Raw genomic sequence first — 20,676 nt, 5'->3', positions numbered from 1 at the left:
TATCTCACTGTGGTTTTTTGATTGACATTCCCCTGATGATAAATGATGTTGAGCACCTTCCATGTATCTGTTGGCAATTTGAGTATCTCCTTTGGAAAAATGTCTATTCAGGTTCTTTACTCATTTTTAATCATACTTTTTTGCTGTTGAGTTGTATAAGTTCTTTATATATGTTGGATACTAATTATCAGATATGTGGTTTGCAAATATTTTCTCCTATTCTGTGAGTTGCCCTTTCATTTTGTTGATGGTTTTTGTTTCTGTTTTGCTGTGCAGAAGCTTTTTAGTTTCGTTTGATGTAGTCCCACTTGTGTATTTTTGCTTTTGTTGCGTGTGCTTTACATGTCATATCCAAAAGCATTGTCAATGTTTTATTCTTTTTATTTTTAAATTTTATTTATTTATGATAGTCACAGAAAGAGACAGAGAGAGAGAGGCAGAGACATAGGCAGAGGGAGAAGCAGGCTCCATGCAGGGAGCCCGACGTGGGATTCAGTCCTGGGTCTCCAGGATCATGCCCTGGGCCAAAGGCAGGCGCTAAACCGCTGCGCCACCCAGGGATCCCCTCAATGTTTTATTCTTAAAAGAATTTTCTAAAAAAAATAAAATAAAAAAAAAATAAAAAAAAATAAAAGAATTTTCTAATGCGTTAGTGCCTCTTCCTTGTCTCTAAATTTCCTCTTCCTTCTGAGGTATGTCTTATCATTTTAATATTACCTCAGGACCAGAAATACTATTCTTTTTTTTTTTTTTTCTTAACATCACCTTTTAATTAATTGACTGATTTTTTTTTTTTTTAAACTAGAAAGGCACATATTCAAAGAGTCAAATGGTTCTACTGGGCTTAATAGACTCCTCCCCAAAATAGCAGTCCTCATTACATGTACTGTATTTCTTCTGTTTCAGATGTAACTACTTTTACCTGCTTTAGCTAATTACCTGACATGTATGTCCACGTTGTTCAGTAAGATGCATGGTTGTTCAAGGTTGATCTTCCCACTCTGACAGGTAGGGACTTAGCTCTCTCCACCCGCCATTATACACATACCCCCTTCCACAAATCCCATCTTCCTGATGTAATTAATATCATGACCTTGATTAGATCAATATTCTTTATATTATATCTGTGGTATTAAAAGCAGACTCTTGTACAACTGTGATTACATGATTATTTCTGTACAATGTTTTTCATGGAGTTCTTGTGTTATTGTTTGTTTTTCCTCTTTGTTTGGCTTTCTCTTTCTTTTCTTTCTTTCTTTCTTTCTTTCTTTCTTTCTTTCTTTCTTTCTTTCTTTCTTTCTTTCTTTCTTTCTTTCTTCCTTCCTTCCTTCCTTCCTTCCTTCCTTCCTTCCTTCCTTCCTTCCTTCCTTTTCTTTCTTGATTTTATTTATTTATTCATGAGAGACAGAGAGAGAGAGAGGCAGAGACACAGGCACAGGGAGAAGCAGGCTCCATGCAGGGAGCCTGACATGGGACTGGGGTCTCCAGGATCAGGCCCTGGGCTGAAGGCAGCACTTAACTCCTGAGCCACCCGGGCTGCCCTTTGCTCAGTTTTCTAAGTATTTACCAACCCCAGAGGCTTGGAAAGTTGTTTAAATCTTCTAAGATGCTCAAATACATCAGGTTTCCTGTAATTTCTCTCCTCCGACACGGTGTCTCCGCAGGCTCTGGGAGCTGCTCTGAAGAGCAGGGTTGCCCTCTCTCCTGGGCACACAGCTGGCTCCTGGGATCTCCCGCCTCCATTATTCTACAGGTTCCCTTTGCTTCTCTCTTGTATTGGCTTGCCTGCCTTCCTCTTGGTTTACTATATCTTTTTGAAGCATATTTTACATACTTAAGTAGCTTCCAGAGAATAGGATACGTGGGAGGTGAATTTTTTGTGAAACTGCATGTCTGAAAATGTCCTTATTATATGTGATTTTTTTTTCTCCTCTTTCTGGAAGCTTGTGGAATCTTGTCTTTGTCCCTAGGGTTCTGAATTTCATAACGATGTATCTCGATGTGGATTGATTTGTATCCAGTGTCCTGGCTATTATGTGCCATTTCAAGCTGGAAGATCATGGGCCCTTAAATTTGGGGAAATGTTCACAATTTTTTCAGCTTATGCTTTTCTCCCTTCTGTTTTCTCTGTAATCTTTTTCTGGAGCTTCTATTAGTTGGTTATTGGACCTGCTGAGCTGGTTTCTATTTTTCCCTCTTTTTCTTTTTCTTTTTTTTTTCTTTTTGCTCTACTTTCTAGGAGACTTCTCCAGCTTTATATTCCATCTCACACTTTTATTGAGTTTTTCTTTTCTTCCATTATATTTTTCATTCTCTTTACTTTGGAATGCTCCTTTTTTATATTATGCTATTCTTATTTCAGCACAGCAGTACTTAGCTCTTAGTGGTATGTGTTTGGTGTTCTTTGAAGTTTTCTTCCCCTTGCAAGACGACTGACCTTCAAGTTGCTTGTTTCTGTTTATTTTGGTCTCTCAGGGTCACAAAAGGGGCTTTCTAGAGGTGCTGGAGGAGCTTGATTTGTCTGCCAGCATTAAGGAATGGTGTGGGGAGGGAGGGACACTAAAATGCTGATTGGAAGCTCTGAGTGCCTGCATAGGGCTTCTCTATTGTAAGTTTCATCATGGGCTATATTAGAACACCTCCTGATCATTGGACACTCTGACATGAGTCTCCTTAGTTGTCTTCTCTTGAGCATTTTTTCATTCCTCTGCCTGGAGGGTAAAAGTCTGATTGCCCACATTCTGGGAACCAAATAAGAGAAGATGGCTGGTGGTCTCAGCATCTGATATGCATATGTTCATCTAATTTCATTCATTTGCCTTCAACTGTGCTGTTTCCCCCTCCTCCCCCTCACGCAGCCCCCAGTCTAGAGGCCCTCTCTTTTACTCTCTATAGAAAATGAATCTCCAGGTATTTGCTGGAGTTTGGGGGGATGGAGAAATAGCCCAGGTATGTGGAATAGGGGAATCTGTCTGGGGATCTAAGTCCTTTTTAGGTAGTCTTTCCACCAGGCCTGCTGAGTTTTGAGCTTCTTCCACCCCCATCCTTTTAGAGTTTCTACGGGTTAAGATGAGGTGGCTCCTGTCTCTCCACTGCTAATTTCAGATTCAGGTCGGCTGTGCCATTTCCCTGCCTCCATCTGCATTAGTTTCCAGTATTGTACAGCTGTTGTCTCCTATTTTATTCTCCCTGTTCTTGGTTTATGGATTTTGAAAAAAATCATTTTACAGGGTGCCTGGCTGGCTCAGTTGGGGGAGTGTGTGACTCTGATCTCTGGGTTGTGAGTTCAAACCCCACATTGGGGGTAGAGATTACTTTAAAATTAAAAAAAAAAAAAAGAATCCTTTCACTATCCTTTAATTGGGTTTGGGGAGGAAACAAAAGTAGCCTCATGTGTCCACTCTTCCATTTGTACCTGAATGCCTCACCATCACTGTTTGTTTATTGATGCCCAAGTGACTGAAGTTCTTAAAAGGGAAATTCAGTGGCCCATGGTAAACACTCCAGAATATCCTTCAGAGGAAGAATGACCAGGCCACAGCCCTTTGATTAAGTGAATTTGGTTAGTCAAGCTTTTTCTTTTAAAACAAACCTTTCGGGATCCCTGGGTGGCACAGCGGTTTGGCGCCTGCCTTTGGCCCAGGGCGCGATCCTGGAGACCCGGGATCGAATCCCACATCGGGCTCCCTGCATGGAGCCTGCTTCTCCCTCTGCCTATGTCTCTGCCTCTCTCTCTCTCTCTGTGTGACTATCATGAATAAATAAATAAAATCTTAAAAAAAATAAATAAATAAAACAAACCTTTCCAAAGAGTTAATTCCTCTCCCACAACTCCTTTCTTCTTCCGTCTGCACCGCTGCCCCCCAACCTCTCATCCTCTCATCATGTTGTCCAGTCCAAGGTGAAGTTCTTGTGGAGAAACCCTGGGGAGGTGTCAGGTTGCAGAGGATGAGGTAGTGAAGGGAAGGTGGAAAAACAAGGGAGGTGGGCTCAGTGCAGCACATAGTGTGGGATCCATATCATGCCTTTATCAAGACTGCTCTGACTGTCTGTTGCTTCTTACTGGCTGGGGATCAGATCGGCAGTTCTCTTTAAAGCTGTGGCTTTCTTTCAAGCTCTGTAGAAGCTACACATATCACTGGCCTGGCTCCAACATTTAAAAAGGAGTGCGCTTTCACTTCTTAGCTGTGGCGAGACTGATGTCAAGAGTGGCCATTCTGACTGCACAAGCATGATGAACTTAGAGCAAGTCTGAGAGCATGGCTGCTTCTGTGATGGGCTTCCACTAGTTGTGAGCATGCCCTTCTACATTCCTTCTTCAGGGATCCCCTCTAGGGACTTCAAAACTTGATGTCATATTATATTTATTTAAATGTGGTATCATATTTTCCCCTATGCTTACATTTTGATTTAAAGTTTTGTTTTTCGGGCAGCCCTGGTGGCGCAGAGGTTTAGTGCCGCCTGCAGCCCAGGGTGTGATCCTGGAGACCCGGGATCGAGTCCCACATCGGGCTTCCTGCATGGGGCCTGCTTCTCCCTCTGCCTGTGTCTCTGCCTCTCTCTCGCTCTCTCTGAATGAATAAATAAATAAATCTTTAAAAAAAAAAATAAAGTTTTGTTTTTCATTGGAGGAGTCCTGTAATGTATTTCTTTGGATCTAAGTTGGTAGAGATTCAGAGGATAATAAATAATGACCCCTCTACCTTCCTGAGTCCAGAATTAGTTGAGAGACAAAGCATAGGGAGATCAAAATCTAACCTTTATTTTTCATTTTTAGTGGTAAAACATTTTGAAAAATGTCATGTTAGATCTGCTGGCCAGTATGGGCATGGTTACTATTTCGATCCTGAATTTGACATCTTATCCACTCATTGACCAAATTGGACAATCGCAGGCCACTCCATGAGTGTCTGGCCATCTAAAACTTTTAACAAGAATGAGAGGAATAGCTCTTGCAAAGGAGTTAGTAAGGGGCTGAAAGAGAGACGAGGGGGTATTCATGGAATGGAAGTTCCTTCCATGGAAGTGTGTTCTATTATATGAGGTCATATCAGTTTCCCTCAGGCACTCCCATCAATTTATAGCAGATGCTCAAAAAAAAAAAAATACTGTATTAGATCAGGTCGTATGACACATTCAGATTTCAGAAACATTAAAAGCATTTTCCCATCTTAGAATTCAGGAAGGATAGTGTTATAAGCCATCAATCATTTGTTCTTTTGGTAAACACCGTCACTATGGTTTGGCCTCAGTGGTTTGCACACCCTCAGCTGGGGCGGGGAGCCCCTGCTGAAATTCCTGGCCAATTACAAACTCATGGAGAGTCCTCAGCATCCCTGAACCTCTCCAGGCTTGCTTTTCATCTGCTCAGTAAGGAATGGGGGACTAGCCCAGTACATAAACAGATAAAAAGGATGAGGGATAAATCTAAGCTTCCACAGCTAATTAGTTTCAGAGTTGAGACTGAAACCCAGGTATCTTCCTTCCCTAGTCTCATTGTTCTCTACCATAGCCATTTCAGAGTGACTTAAATTGAATGTAGACAAAACAGTTTAGCACCAAAGAAGCAATCATTCATTTGGTCATTCGTTCATTCAGCAGAGCGTCTTTTTTTTTTGTGCCAAACACTGTGCTAGGCATTAAGTATGAAGAAAACACGTTCTTGTCTCTGTAGCAGCATGCAGCCTGCCCCCTTGCATATTTGCAGCCCATATGTGACCACCTCAGTTACCACCCTTTGTTAATAGCCTACTTGAAGCACTTTAAACTGATTCCTGGTCTTCAAGGAGATACAGAAGACCACCCTAAAACCAGCAGCCCTCTGTGCTCTCCCTGAGACCTACAGTGATGCCCCTGTGGTAGATATGACCCCCCCCTCAACCCAAGAATAGCTCATACCATTTTATTACACAAGTTCTTCAAGTGCCTAGAGAGAAAAACCAAAGAGTAAGGTCCAGAAACCCTTCCTTGATTTCATTGTGGCTGTTTCTCTCCTTCTGTTTATAGGGCGTGCAAGTTGGCATTACTATGTAACTATGCCGATGCCAGCCTCTACCTTCACGATCGCAGTGGGTTCCTGGGCAGAAATGAAGCCAGAAATCTGCTCGTCCGAGGATCTGGCAGCAGAGAGATCACTCACACCTTCTGAGGCTGACTTCAGGTCGGTATTCGGGAACTTCTGAAAAACAAACACGGAAGGGAGTGGTATGATGTGTCTATTCCAAGCATTGGGAATGTGAGTCATCCCTGCTGAGAAACTAAACCAAAATATGATTAATCAAAGCAGGAAAAACCCTACTGAGAGAGAAAGAGTCTTGAGAGGCAGAAATGTGGGCATATTATTTATGCAGAAAGAAAGAGAAAAGAAGTACATATGAAGTCCTCTGGGAAGTCAGGTACAATAGTTTTATGTTTTGGTTAAGTCAACAGGGCCCTCAGATTCAACACTTTCCTTCCTTCTATACTTTTTAACTTTGGTTTTCAGTGTTTATTTGGTTAAAACACAACTTAATAAAAAGGAGTTGCTTATCTGTTGGATTACTCTGTAGGCCACTCCACTGTAAGGGTTCCGGGGACTGCTGTTAGCAGTACATCTATAGGGACAACCTCCCTCAGTGGGGCTAGTCAGCCTGCTTTGGAGCACAGGACACAGGTAGCTGTCACAGGGTTGTGGGGTTACAGGGAACCTACTGGGTCAGGAGTCTGTTTATTTTGGTAGCGATTTCTTCTTTTTTTCAGGGTGGATCAGAGAAAAATCAGTTTCAAGGTTTTTTGGTTTTTTTTTTAAGATTTTTATTTATTCATGATGGAGAGAGAGAGAGAGAGAGAGAGAGAGAGAGAGAGGGGCAGAGACACAGGCAGAGGGAGAAGCAGGCTCCATTCTGGGAGCCTGATGTGGGACTTGATCCCAGGACTCCAGGACTGCGCCCTGGGCCAAAAGCAGGCACTAAATCGCTGAGCCATCCAGGGATCCCCGAGTTTCAAGTTTTTAAAAATCAGTGTAGGCCATTGGATGTTCACTTGCAGCCTCCCCAGACGTCCAGCTATTTCTAGCTTCAGAACCAAAAGGGAGGAGGGGAACGTACATAGGAGGTACAGAGTGTCCAAAATGTGCATCGCTGTATCATGTTCATTCTTAGGACCTTTACACTCAGCTCAGTTTAATCACTTTTCCTGTTTACACAGAGTCAGTAGGTCCAGTACCTTCTGGTAGAGAAAGCCCAGAGTAATAGTAGTTCATCCTTGAAAACCAACTAAGATATGCTTTTAGTGCAGATTCCTTTAGTATCAATTGTATTTTGCCATGCTGCTTTCAGTCTTACTGCAGTGGCTGCAGTGGTGGTTGGTACTGTTAGGACATAGAGCCATCAAGTGCTCTCCTATGATAGGCATGTCTTATTGCTTGGGTTTTGCTTTTTGGAGGAGGGGAGGTAATTTCCACTTCCTGCTTAGGAACTTGCCCATTTTAGACTATCTTCTCTCAGCTATATAGAGTGTCCTGGTTGTTTATTGGATTTTATTTATGCACGCTTCAGGGAAGAGGAGAATTGTGGACAGAAGTGACACATGTTACTTCCATGTGGGAATATTTAGTTGCATTTGAGACCTTCAAGTGATCCCTTCCTCTGCCACTGAGCTCAGAATAGGCCTCATTTGGCAATTTCAGGATTTCTGTGTAGGGAGGACAGGTGCCCTGGAGAGTTACTTGGATCTTCAGTGGACTTGTTTTAAGCAAGAAATAAACTTTTTTTTTTTTTTTGTTAAGCCACTGAAACATTGGTGTTATTTGTTATTGCAACATATCTTAGCCTTTCCTGAATTGACACAGAAGTCACTGGATGTTTGAAGTCAGGGAAAATCTTGATCTAAATGTTATCTTAGTTAGTCCTGTGGATAAGCCTAAAAGGTAGATTGGCTTTTTAAAATCTCCATTTTATAGATAAAGATACTGAGGCTTTAGACAGCAGTGTGTCCATGTTCATATCTCTACTGAGTTACAACACCTGGATTCCTATCTGGGCTTGACCCCTTACACATGTGATTCAGAATCTTACCTGGGAACTTTTTTTTTTTTTTAAGATTTATTTATTTGTTTGAGAGGCAGAGCTTGACTGAGAGGGGCAGAGGTAGGGGGAGAGAAAATCTCAAGCAGATATTGCATGGAGCCCGATGTGGTGCTTGATCCCAGGACTCCTAGCTTATGACCTAAGCCAAAAGAGTCAAACGCTTAACTGACTATGCCACCCAATCGCCCCACCTGGGGACTTTTACAAACTGTATAATTTGTCCACGCCTCACCTGGAGTCTGATCCACCTTCCTGCCCGAAGATTCAGTGCCATGACTGAGTCACTGTTACTGATTGGAATGTGTTGCATTAGAACAGAAGACAGAACATGAGAGTTCTGCCTTTGAGTGTGAAGATGCTGACCGTACTGCTTGGATAGGTTTCTTGGGGCAAAGCCATACTTTCTTGCTCTGTAGCATAAAGACTTTACTTGAGGTTCTCTAATTCTTCATGGTAAAGAAGCAGCCTGAGGGCTGCTTGACTATCAGAGGAGGTGTGCAGTTAAAATCCATGTGCCTTCAGGGAAGGCAAAGAAAAAAATTTGTTATTTTGTCCTTGTAGTCATGTTCCCAGGGATACGAGGTTGGGGCGTGGGCAACAACCATTTCTTATGTGCTCTCTCTGCTGCCTGGAGGCCACTGAGATGGCTTTTCACTTTGTTTGCATCCATAATTGTGAAGGAGGAGGCCATGGCCACTTCAAGTGGGGATTCTGGGGAGAGACGGCATCTGAAATTCCTGTTGGGATTTAAGGGAAGGGGGTCAGTATGATTCCTTTCTTATCCCTTAGAGTATACAGCCAGCTGTGAAACAGGCAGAAAGAGAGCAGAGAAAATGTTCTGCAATTGCCAGAAGCTGGACTGGGGAATACTCGGGTGCACAGCCTCAGCGGGCTAAAATTCCATTTCCAAGCTAGACAGACTTACCCATCCAGCTACCTGCCCAGTTGGACTGCTGTGACCTCCACAACACAGATACCCACAGCCTAACCCATGGCCAAAAAGTACCCTGTCTGTAGGCAAGCAGACTGGAAAAGAGGAAAGCCAGTGTGGCCATGCCCAGCAGAGCAGCCCGAGCCAGGTCAGGGGTGCCACTTCAGGGACGCATGTCCTTGTGTTGAAACATGAGGCCTGGGAATGGAGTCCTTCCCACACTCCCTTCTGTGTCTGACACGCTATGACTAAGTTTTCCCTTCATTTATCACTGTGCTTGTCCATCACAACTATACTGCTGATAAAATAATAGCTTGCATTTGCTTAATCCTCCCCTGGCTGTGTGCTTCATGTGTGCTGTCTTTAGTCATCAGAGGGTAGCTTTGTGTTTTCATCCATTAAATCTCTGGGTCCATGCTAAGTTTGCCAACAAAGGTACTCTGAAGTGCCAACTGCAGTAGTGTTTTTGGTTATGTTCACATCTGGTCCCCTTGCCTTCCCCGCCCCCCCGCTTCTACTTCAAACCTTCCTAAGACCACCAGCTCAATTCACGTAAATGTAACTTTTATAGGGGCCTTATATACCACAGGCTTTCATTTGCCTGAAGTATTCATCTGGGTCCCAGAAATTTGGACAAAGTATTGGTCACTGAACTTTTGATCACTGTTCATGTGGGCTAAATTATAGGAAGAACATTCCCTCTTCCAGCTCCAATTCCACACATGCTCTGGCCCTCTTTGGGTGAGCATTTTGGTAAATATATTAATTAAAAAGCACTTAGGTAAAACTGTTGAAAGTTTATTAATTTTCTTCGGCAGTAGTATAACCTTCTCCAACCGCAGAGGAATCTTTGTATTATGTTTCACCTCTGGAGGCCTTTGTTAAAGCACCATCTTCACTTTGGGCCCATACAGTTTAAGCATGACATGGAAACTTGGATAAAGTCCAGAGGAACCCAGCAAAAATGATTTAAAGCATGGAAAATGCACACCATGAAGAAGAAAAGGCATTGAGGTTGCTCATTGTAAAGAAGGGATTGACTTGGTGGGAGAAACAGTCTTCTTGTGAGTTGTGAAGTCTATGGACAGTTGCTTGTAGACCTTGCAGGATGAGGCTCTATGTCTGTGTCTTTGAAAAGCTAGAGAAGTAGGAGTCATACTTAAATCATGGGGGGAAAATGCCAGTTTCCAGTACACATTTTGCCATGAGAAAAGCCTTTCCAAACCTTCCTGGCTTGGTATGATTTCTTCAGTCCTCGTGCCCTGGTGTATTTCAGCTTTCTGGCTTTTATAGCACATACTGCATTTTGCTTTGTAATATCCTAGAATGCCCTAAGGAAATGTGTCCGGCTTTCAGACACGACCGCACCATGGTGTATATTGACATCAGTGTCAGCAACTCATTAGTGGCTGGTGGTGGCATTTTGAACAGTTGAGCATCTATTCTGCTTGCTAAATAAAATATGTTAATAAATTGTCTGAACATCTTTCTGTGTCACTGTACTTATCAAAATTTAAATTTTTTTCTTCCAACAAAACTGTAAACTCCTCAAAGATAGAGTTGGAAATTTATTCACATTTGTGTACGTGGCATACCTTTGGAGTGCCTTGAGTAGAGCAAGAATGCAGGAAGTAATTACTAAATAGTTGGGTTGAATTGTGAGAAAAGGACATGCATTCCCCAGGGAAACTTCCAGTGATTCCTTTTGAGCCTATGACAGGGAAACGTCTGTGTCAGCTACTTTCAATACATCTCATTCTTGAAACAAAAGGAGGGCTGAAGGAGAGAACCTCTTTAGGCAATTTCCAATCTTGTGATTATGAGTAAAACATGGTCACTCTTGTGGAGAGGGCTCTTGTAAAATAATTTCAGCCCATCAGCTGTAGAAGAGGTAACCAGTGGTCTGGTTCCCATCATTTACCAGCCTAATATTTATTTCACCAGTTCTTCCCACTCTTGGCAATATTAATGGGCAATATCAACAAGGAGGAGCAGGAAACCAGAGAACCACAGAGCAGCTGAGCTCAGCTTCTAGAAAAATCCAGGATCCAGATTTACTCAAGATTAATGGAGTACCTGGAGAGGGAAGGTTGGGAGGGAGGAGCCTATAATGACTCACGATGTGGTGAAGAAAATAATTCTCATGCCTTAGGAATGTTGCATGGATTAATCAGGATAATGCACACGAAGTGTTCAGAACAGTTCTTGGCACATAATAAATGTTCAATAGCAGTTGTGGTAGGAGTTATTGTTTATTATTCTTACTATCACCAGCGTAGATTATTTATAAAGAACAACCAAGCATTATTATTAATCTTAACTGTTAAAATATTTACCCTGATTACGAGTGTGGGCATAGAGAAGAGAGATTTACAAATGCTTGATTTGCCGATGATAGTGAGAGTAGGTTGGAACAGGCACAGATACAGAAATGAACAGCTGAAGGCTGGTGGGAAAGGAAGCATCTTTGAGTTAATTCTGCTTTCATGGAGGACTACTGATAACATTTTAAATGTACAGTATTCTCTCACCACTTCGGGAACAAGGCTGTTGCATGAAGAGGGACGAGGGCCTCATGTGGAGAGTTGTCACAGAACCACAGTGCCAGAAGAAACCTTAGAAACCATTCTTTTGTTTGTTTTTAATTAAAGTATAATTAACATACAACAAAATGCACAGATCTTAAGTGTTTGGCTTGAGGGGTTTTTGATGACTGTTTACACCCGAAACTGATAGAGAAGTTCCAACGCCCAGTAAGTTCCCAGTAAGTTCCCTGTGATCAATTCCTCCCCTCCTCCTTGCAGTCATTTTTGTGAGATCATGTTAGAGACAAGGAGAAAGAGGCCCCAGCTACTGAGTTCCTTGCCTCACATCATGTTGGCCCCTCTGAGAACAGCCACTGAAGCCCAGCTTTCCTGATCCTGACGTCAGAACCTTTGTGTCATCTTTCCTGGTGCTACTTCCATTTTTTCCAAGATTTTAATTAATAAATTTAATTTATTTTTAATTTAATTTATGTTTGTTTATATATTTGATAGAGAGAGACCGAGAGCGCATGTATACATATAAGGAGGGGGAGGGGCAGAGGGAGAAGGAGAGAGAATCCCAAGCAGACTCCCTGCTGAGTGCAGAGCCTGATGCAAGGCTTGATCTCAGACCCTGATACCAAGACCTGAGCCAAAATCAAGAGTCTGACGCAACTGACTTACTGAGCCACTCAGTTGCTGGAGCCACTTCAATTTTTATTGGGAACCTTAATGGTCTCACTTATCCATAGCTTGATTGCCTTAAAGTCCTGCATTTTCTCTCAGGCTTTGAGTATGAAAAATGGTGCTAATAAAGGTTATGGAATAACCTTTATCCCCCTGGCTAGAGCTGTTCATGTCCAGAGAGAATTTAACTCACCTTTTCTCTTCAACAATATTGGCTTTTTTTTTTTTTTTTTTTTTTTTGAGACAGCTAGCATGTGGAGCTGAGGAGTGAGGAAGGGCAGTGGGAAAGGGAGGGGGAAAATCCCAAAGAGGCTCCATGCCCAGTGCAAGCCCAGTGCGAACCTGATAGGGCCTCAATCCCATGACCCTGAGATCATGGCCTGAGCTGAAACCAAGAGCCAGACGCTCAATAGACTGAGCTACCTAGGCATCCCTATGAATTGTCTTTTTAAAAATACCTCCAACTCTTCTCTGACCTTTCTTGGCTACAAGAAATAGTCTGGCCCCATGATAGATTTCTAGATAGGCCCGTGGAATGCCTCCTTGCGAAATTATGCTTTGATAGATAGAATTTAAACTTATGCCCCAATTTTGTACTGAAGATGATCTCCATTTTCTCTAGGATTTAATGTGCTCTGAAAGGTTTTTAGTAGAGAGGGTATGCTTAAATTATCATTCATTATACATCTATATAAATATATTAGGTGGTTAACTCAATAAGCAGCTTTCTTTACATCATGAGACCTTTGATTGAATGGCTGCAGCGGCACAGTACTTGTCATTGGGTAGACATTTGCAACATGTTCATTAAATGTTTACCAATAGGCACCTTTACTTGCTTTCTCCATAAAGCAAGGGTATTGATCCAGGGGCTTTGGCTGGCATTCAATGTCCATAATTATATTCTGGCTGTTACCTTTTCCTGGTAGAAGTGTTTATGCATCTCCACCCATTTTTCTTACTCTCAACAGTGGTGAAATGTCATGGGTGCTGAAAGCTGTGTTCTCTGCACCAGGCTGTGAGAGGGCGAGGCTTATCTCCGTAGCTGTGTGCATCTCCTTGGGCAGCACTGGCCTTGGATGACAGAAAGACACTTTAGAAATCTGGAGAGGAATTATTGTTGTGGCCTGTCCCTACTGGAACATGCCAGCATTTTAAGGTTTTTCACTATTCACTCTGAATCCAACAAGCACCCGTAGTTAGAATTATAATTTGTAAATTAAAATTAGAGGGGCTTTCCATTGTGTTTGAATAAAAGATGTGTTAACAGGCAAAAACAACAACAACAACAACAAAAAACAGAGTTCACTTTGATGTGGGTTTCTTTGGGTAGATAAGTTCTCTTGAGGCCTATGAGTCAGGTTCTAGGAATTCTTGTTCAGCTTCACCTTCGGCAGAATAACTGGCAGCGATCAGATGGTACTAGCTGGGCTCTGATCTGTTTCCTTAAAAGGTTGGTTCAGTTCAATTTATAGCAAAAGAGGGAAAAGTGTCATTTCAAAAGTACCTCTGTATTCCATAAGAACACAACTTCCGATGGCCTTTAATAAGAGCACCTAGATTACTTTTTAGTACAATGCATTGTATTCTTTTGAAAAGTTGAAATCTGTCCTATCATTTGGTTCATTATTCTACCTGAGTTCACATCTTTTATTCTAGGAAATTTCAGAATAGGATCTTTAATTTGGCTTTGCACCATCCTTAACTTTCTGAGTTATGAATTGTTTCTGATTTGGAGATTTTTTTTCCCATGGTGATATTCAAAAAGCACATTTCAGGGCAGCCCGGTGGCTCAGCAGTTTAGCGCCGTCTTCAGCCCAGGGCCTGATCCTGGAGACCCGGGATCGAGTCCCACGTCAGGCTCCCTGCATGGAGCCTGCTTCTCCCTCTGCCTGTGTTGTGTCTCTGCCTCTCTCTCTCTCTCTCTGTGCTTCTTGTGAATAAATAATACATCTTAAAAACAAAAACAAAAAAACAAAAAGCATTTCAGAGGGCAGAAATTGTGCTTTTTATTTTCAGGAGGGGGTTGTTTTGTTGTTTTGAGTCTTGGGGGGATTTTCCCGTTTATTCTAAAGTAAGTAGTAAAACCTACTTTCACTTAGCTTAGATTGAAGCTACTCAGTCAATTTGGCACATCAATAGGTATTTTGACCTATAATTTTTCACTGCTGCACAGACACAGACAAGAATTCAATTGAACTCTCTTGATTGCGAGCCCATCTGAACCACTGTCTCTTAGAAGTTGTGCATGTCTGTGAGAGTTGCTCACCTCCATGGCAACAAGAATAAACCTGATTTACCATAAAGCGCATCTGTTGATTTTGTGTTGTTCCCAGGTGTGTTGGCATTTGTGGTCACATGGAATACCCCTGCCGCTTCCAGAATCCTTCTGCTACCACCCAGGAAGTTATTCCTCATCGGGTCTTTGCCCCGGTGTGCCTCCAGGGTGCCTGTCAAGAGACCCTTTTGCCACTGGTCCGTCCTTGCCTCTCAGCAGCACACTCTGTCCTGGGAACACACCCGTTCTCCAGGCTGGACATACTCATCGTCCCTGCCAACTTTCCAAGTCTGGGGATGGCCAGGTACGTTGTTCCATGGTGGCACTTGGATTACATGCTTCAGAAATTCTCTATTTCTTGCTTTCCCTGAGCTCTGTCAGAGCTGCCATTTGATTAGGATGATCATGCCTGGATATCTTGTTGCTGCCTTGAGGGACAGTTTGTGTGTAGACTGTACCCATGAGGGAAGGAGCCTTTGGGTGTCATGGGCTCAGTCAAATTTTACTGTCTCGAAATTAAAAGATTACACTGTTGCTTGGATTGAAAACACATTGTGCCCCCAGAGTGATGTATGTTGGATCGTGGCTGATGAGTGGCTGGTTAGCTTAGGTGGTGAGAGCATAATGCTAATGAGCCCAAGGTCATAGCTCTGGGCAGAGTAACACAACTTCTTTCCAGGGTCACGGGCTACTCGCCTAATCCTGACCAGCTGTCTCATCCATTCTCACCATTGGTCACAAGGGCAACGACTTGAGAGCCCCTCTGTCAGAGAGACTGTGGATGGATCAGTGTAAATCCATCACCACTGCTGGAAAAACAGCTCAAAGCAGATGGTTCATGGCGGGGGAGGGGAGGTGGTAGGAAGAGTCACTTGTCTTGCTACTATTTTTTAATATAGTAAATGCATTATTCTCACTGTTTTCTTAGTTTGGTTCTTTTGGAAAATCAAGACATTCAAGTTGATCCTTTCCCTCTATGTTATTTTCACCTAAAACTCATTTTTAATGCTGTGGTTCATTCAGTAATAGGTATCTGTGTTTCACTTAGCATTTTACTTGCTATGCACTCAGGATTTTACTTGGTTATATTTCTGTTTGGAAATCTTAATCATTAACAGTGAATATACTTGACTAAGGATAGGAAAAATAAGCTCATCAAAACATGGGATTTTTAAATTTTTCCCTATTAGTCAAGGAAATTCCTGCTGCCAATTAATTTCCATGCTTTTGAACAGCTGTCATTTGTGGTGTTTTCCCTGAAAACTGCATATGTTCTTACTAAAACCCCTGAGTAGAAAAGAACTGACCAGAACATTTGCTTTTGATCTTTACTGTATACATGTACTTTTTTAAAGCTGGCCGGCTATTCTTAATCTTCAAGGAGGTCTGAGAAAGTCATTTAGGCTAATATTTTATCCTGTATTTATGAAGATAATGGGAATGTAGAAACTAGGATAATCGTATATATTTGGTTAGGTGCATCAATATTGTTTTGGATATCTATATATAGAATTTGTCTTAACAAGGAGGCTTCTTTGGTCCCTTTGAAGAGTCTGCTGGACTTAATTTAAGGAGAATTATTGGCAAAGAAAGGGTTGTTCATTAAATGTTTCTCATTTGTACCCAGTTTTGAGGGGCTGTATTTATTTGGGAGTTTTTAGCACTTTATGAGAGTTGCAGTTTTTCAGGGCATGTTTGCTAACAGGTCCAAGTTCTGACCTGAGGAAACCAAAGGGAGAGTATTTTTCATACAGAGGACCTCATTTTCTGTAGCTCTTTCCTGACAGCAGTCAGCCAAAACCAGAATTTGTTGACCTGCAGGCCATTCTATAAAGCCTCTCTTTGAAAAAGTTTGCGTGCCCAAGCAGGTAGGCAGTGGGTTTGCTGCTTTTTGAGATATTTAAAGTGACTTAAACATGCTTAACTCTGTATTTTGAAAGTAATAAGCCTAAGAACCCTAAGGCCAAATGGTACTGGGCACAAATGTCAGAAAATGTGGTGGTGATAATAACTCAGCAGCAACAAGACTGCCTTTATGCTTAAAAACAGAAGAACCGTACATTTAAAAATTTGTGGTTGGTTGTCAAGTATCATTTTTCCCTCATTTTTTTTTTTTTCTTTCTTTTTAGACTGTGGAAATAGTCTGCCCTGGTCTAGATGTTTTCCTGGGCTTAGTTACTGTCCCCATATTTGAGCTATGGAGGGGGAATTGTGGTATCTTCCACTCCTAGTTGGAAGTAGCAGGGGGTGGGGGGAAGCACTCTGTTTTTCCTAACTCTGGACTAAATTGATTCCACTTGCTTGGCTTGACTCTCGCGGGATCCTAACACCTTGAGCCACATGCGACTGAGCGGGGTTTATGACTCAGCTGGCTCCCGGGGCCCTGCTGCCTGATTTATGGTCGGGGCTTTGCTTGGGGCTCTGTAAAAGCAAAGCTGCAACAAAAAATGACAGTCTTGTAGGTCAGCTCTGTACCCTAACCCGGAACGGAGAAATCTGAAGTCTAGTAGGAGCCATCCAAAAAGATCTCTGCTCTGAAACTTGCCATTGTCTTCTTCATTGTAATGCACTAGAGATCAAAGGATTTCTTGGTAGATTAAATGGTTCTTCGCCGAGTTCACATTTTATAAACATGTATGCAAGATCATAAATTCCATACCTCTGGATTTCTTTAGTGATTAGGTCTTAATCATAATGAATACCATTTTATACCATTGTAGTATTCTTTTTTGATGAATGGAGTTAAACATTCCCACATGAACTAAAATGGATAGATTGTTAGTAACCGTTTTGAAGAGTTTTCAAAATTTTTGGATGATATCCGTAAAGATTTCACTATGTTTATGATATTACATATCATAGTTGGTATGGATAATCTTAAAACTCTCCTTTTCTTTTTTGGAGCCTGATCCCAATATTTCAATAAAGTGGGGAGAAACACTCTTTTATAATTTGAATGTATGATAACGACAAATCAATTTATAGGAAGGTAAGTGGCACAGAGACAACATTTTGGAATTTGGAATGCTTTTCAAAACATAGCAGTAACTAGACTATTTCTCAAAACTGCATGTCATAGTTTTTTGTCACTTTTTGTTACGAGAGGAAACATTACGTATCCTTTCTCCCCCCTCCTTTTCTCAGTCACATCTCTCCAGGGGAGAGAGGTTTTCATTCTATTCTGATTCTGAGAAAAATCCCTAGTTTGCCTTTAAGACACTACTGACTAGTTCCAGTCCCATAATTTTCTCACTTAGTGTGTGTAGGCTTTCTGTTTTTGTTCGTTTTGCTTGTGCCTTCCATAGGCTGAGTCTTCCATATAAGGAGCTGTGGAGTGTACCTTTCTTGGATTGAGTAATATGGTGTCTAACAAAAGATATGAATGCATTTAGAGTGAATCTCCAATGTGGAGACCCACTCTCTTCATGTTTATTTTTTATTTTTTTCATGTTTAATATAATTAGTGTTCTGCCATTTTCATTGTATTCTCGTATTTTCTCAGGTGTTTCAGCTAGAGATTGACTAGTAAGCCTCATTTCCCAAGTATTGAGAAATACATGAAAGGAGCTCATCATCATGCTTACACTCTTTGTTATAATAATAATAATGTTAATGGAATAATATCCTGTAACCAGATTTATGACAGTTGCTTAAAAATTAACACCTCAGTCTTACCTCTGCCCGTGTTTATAATAAATGCCTTGGTTCACCATTTGTCTTTCAGCAACTTACAATTACATGTCATGGGGCATAATTAGATTGCAGAACTATCTTGCTGACATCCAAATACATTCTTTTTTTTTCCCCCTCCTCTATTTGAATTTCAAGAATCTCTTGCAAACCATTTCAGAGTGGTTTTATGTTTAGAGTACAGTATAAAAAAGCTATGTTTTCTGTGACTCTACTTCCTGGCTGTACCATTTGCATGTGGCTTCACCCCTGGTTCCCCTTGGAAAATTGGGGGAAAAAAAAGTGTGGTTGACATTAGGTGATAATTCTGCTTTGAGTTGTTTTTCCATTGGTTTCATACCAGATTGTCTTGTTCGTCTGTTCACTGTTTATTTATTCATCTGTTCATCCTTCCAGTAAATTTCTTTTAAGCACATACTATGTACCAGGTGGGATTTAAGATGCTGAGTCTGCAGGGGTGAACAAGATTGATGTGATCTCTGTCATCACAGAACTTATATTCTAGTTAGAGGAGAGAATTGTTTACTTAAAAACCAGGAACTAAGCTGTATGCTATGAACCAAGTCATTGACAGAGTGATTGTTAGGGTCGGGGCAAAGAAAGACTTCTTAAAGAGTGGCAAATGCTATGAGACTGGAGAACAGAAAGGAGCCAGGCTTGTGACAATCTGGTGGAAAAACAACCCAGGCTGCGGGGAGATTAGGTCCAAAGGCCCCAAGGTGAGAACCACTGAAATGGGCTAGAGAAGCAACAAGAAGGCCAGTGTGGCTGGAAGGCAATGAACTTTTAGAGTGGCTTTTCTTCGTTCCCTCCTTACATGCCAGGAGATTGCATGGCCCTTCAGGTCTTGGGTCACTGGGCAGTATGAGGAGGGCTAGGAAGAGCCACCAAGAAATGGCAGATGTTGAGTGGGGATTGATGGTTCTGGGCATGAGGTGTTACCGGGAGAGAGTCCCAAGAGAGGTCAAGTCTTTTCTCAGTTTCATGAGGATCAGCAGTGCCATACTGTCTTGTGATTGGCTGGTTAGAACCCGACTTGGCCTAGCAACTGCTGTCCTTTAGCAGAATTCTCCACTGCAGGGGCATCAGAGCACCTGGCGCAAGGACTGGCCATTCTCCTTTGTGGAGCAGGGAGAAAACAGTCCCAGGCCACCATGTTTCCCTTCCCCTGTGGCTGCTGATTGATTCTTTCCCAGCTTTTTTGACATGTTAGGTCACAGGGAGGGAGGCAGTGTTTATGTATTTGGTTGCCCTAATTTTTAAGTTTCTCAAAGACTGAACAAAAATAGGACTGATAAAGAACAGCGAGAAATAATCATCAGTTACTTACATATCTTCAGGGTGCTCTGCAGCAGGGAAAGACTATAAATATAAAGCTCCCTATTCTACATGGCTTGTTCTAAAAGATGTGATTGTGCAATAAAGGCTTCTGGGTACTTATCCTAGTTCCTGACTATTGCAGGCACAGTTTTCTCAAGTACCTCAATTTGGGAATGAACAGTGCGCACATACATGCCCAAGAGTGCGCGTCACCAGCTTTCCCTCCACCCCCTCCTCCTGGGGTTAGACAGGGTGTTGTCCTGTTTATTCTTATCTCCCAGCCAATGTGTAATAGAATAAGCAAAACATAACATGCTGGTACAAAGGGCCTTTTTTTGCAGCCTTCTAATTGTGCTCCTTTCTGCCGGGGAAGGAAGCAGTCATAAATTTCTGTCATTATCTTAAGTAGTAAGGTTCCACAGCTTTAGGAATTTTTCTTTCTTGTTCTTTGTTAGCTTCTACTTGAATTTTTTGATCCTCCCCTCCCCAAACCGAAACTGGCATATTTTTAAACAGTCCTTTAAATCTGGGGGGATGTGACCCCATGGTTTTAAGGCAGGACACAACCATAGTGGTTCTTTCCTTTGGGCATCTGATTTGAGTGCACCTTTTTCTCCACCAGGACTGCCAGCCCTTCCGCTCTCTTTGATGTGCTGAGGATTTGGAGGGCATCTATGTGTGGGTTTTGTTTCTTTGTTATTGTGCTTTGTTTCCCAAACTCTCAAATTCTCACATTTCTTTCTGAATGAATTATTTTAAAAAATATTTTGAAGGGGCATTTCGTTCCCCTGTTTTCCAGTGCAGTTCTTCTCTGTTTTTTAAGTAGGTGGGTGTGAATGATAGAAAGCAGCTCGGACCATCCTTTTCTTTTTCCTACAAGACTTTCATCCTTTGTTCACTGGCATCCCTGCCACTGCTATGGTGATGAACCAGTGGGTGAGTAGTGAGGTCCATGCCAGGAGGCAAACTCACAAGCATCCCCTTTGTTGCTTTCTCTGTGTTCATGTCTCTATTTCATTTTTTTAAGATTATTTATTTATTTATTTGGGAGAGAGAGAGAGAGAGCGGAGTATGTGAGAATACAAGTGGGGGGTGGATAGGTACAGAGGCAGAGGGAGAAGCAGCCTCTCCACTGAGCAGGGAGCCTGACCTGGGACCCAGTCCCAGGACCTTGGGATC

The 20,676-nt window shown here is 42.0% G+C and overlaps 1 protein-coding gene across 50 annotated transcripts in view; it reads left to right on the top strand.

The window, feature by feature from the left end:
• Positions 1–20,676, top strand: part of AOPEP (aminopeptidase O (putative)) — a 332,941-nt gene that overhangs the window by 69,843 nt on the left and 242,422 nt on the right. For 48 of the 50 annotated variants that reach the window (XR_012035345.1, XR_012035337.1, XR_012035356.1 and 45 more), the window contains 2 exons: positions 6,007–6,160; positions 14,546–14,791. Coding sequence is in view for 23 of the 50 variants with exons in the window: in XM_072835088.1 (XP_072691189.1) it covers positions 6,007–6,160; positions 14,546–14,791 (400 nt within the window). In the remaining 27 variants the exon portion in view is untranslated. The remainder of the gene's footprint in view (positions 1–6,006; positions 6,161–14,545; positions 14,792–20,676) is intronic. The other 2 variants (XM_072835007.1, XM_072834953.1) reach the window with 1 other exon arrangement.

The sequence above is a fragment of the Canis lupus genome, chromosome 1 (genome assembly GCF_048164855.1).
Source record: "Canis lupus baileyi chromosome 1, mCanLup2.hap1, whole genome shotgun sequence".
Taxonomy (NCBI): domain Eukaryota; kingdom Metazoa; phylum Chordata; class Mammalia; order Carnivora; family Canidae; genus Canis; species Canis lupus.
Note: the sequence above shows the minus strand (reverse complement) of the source record. Positions and strands in the feature narration are given on the sequence as shown.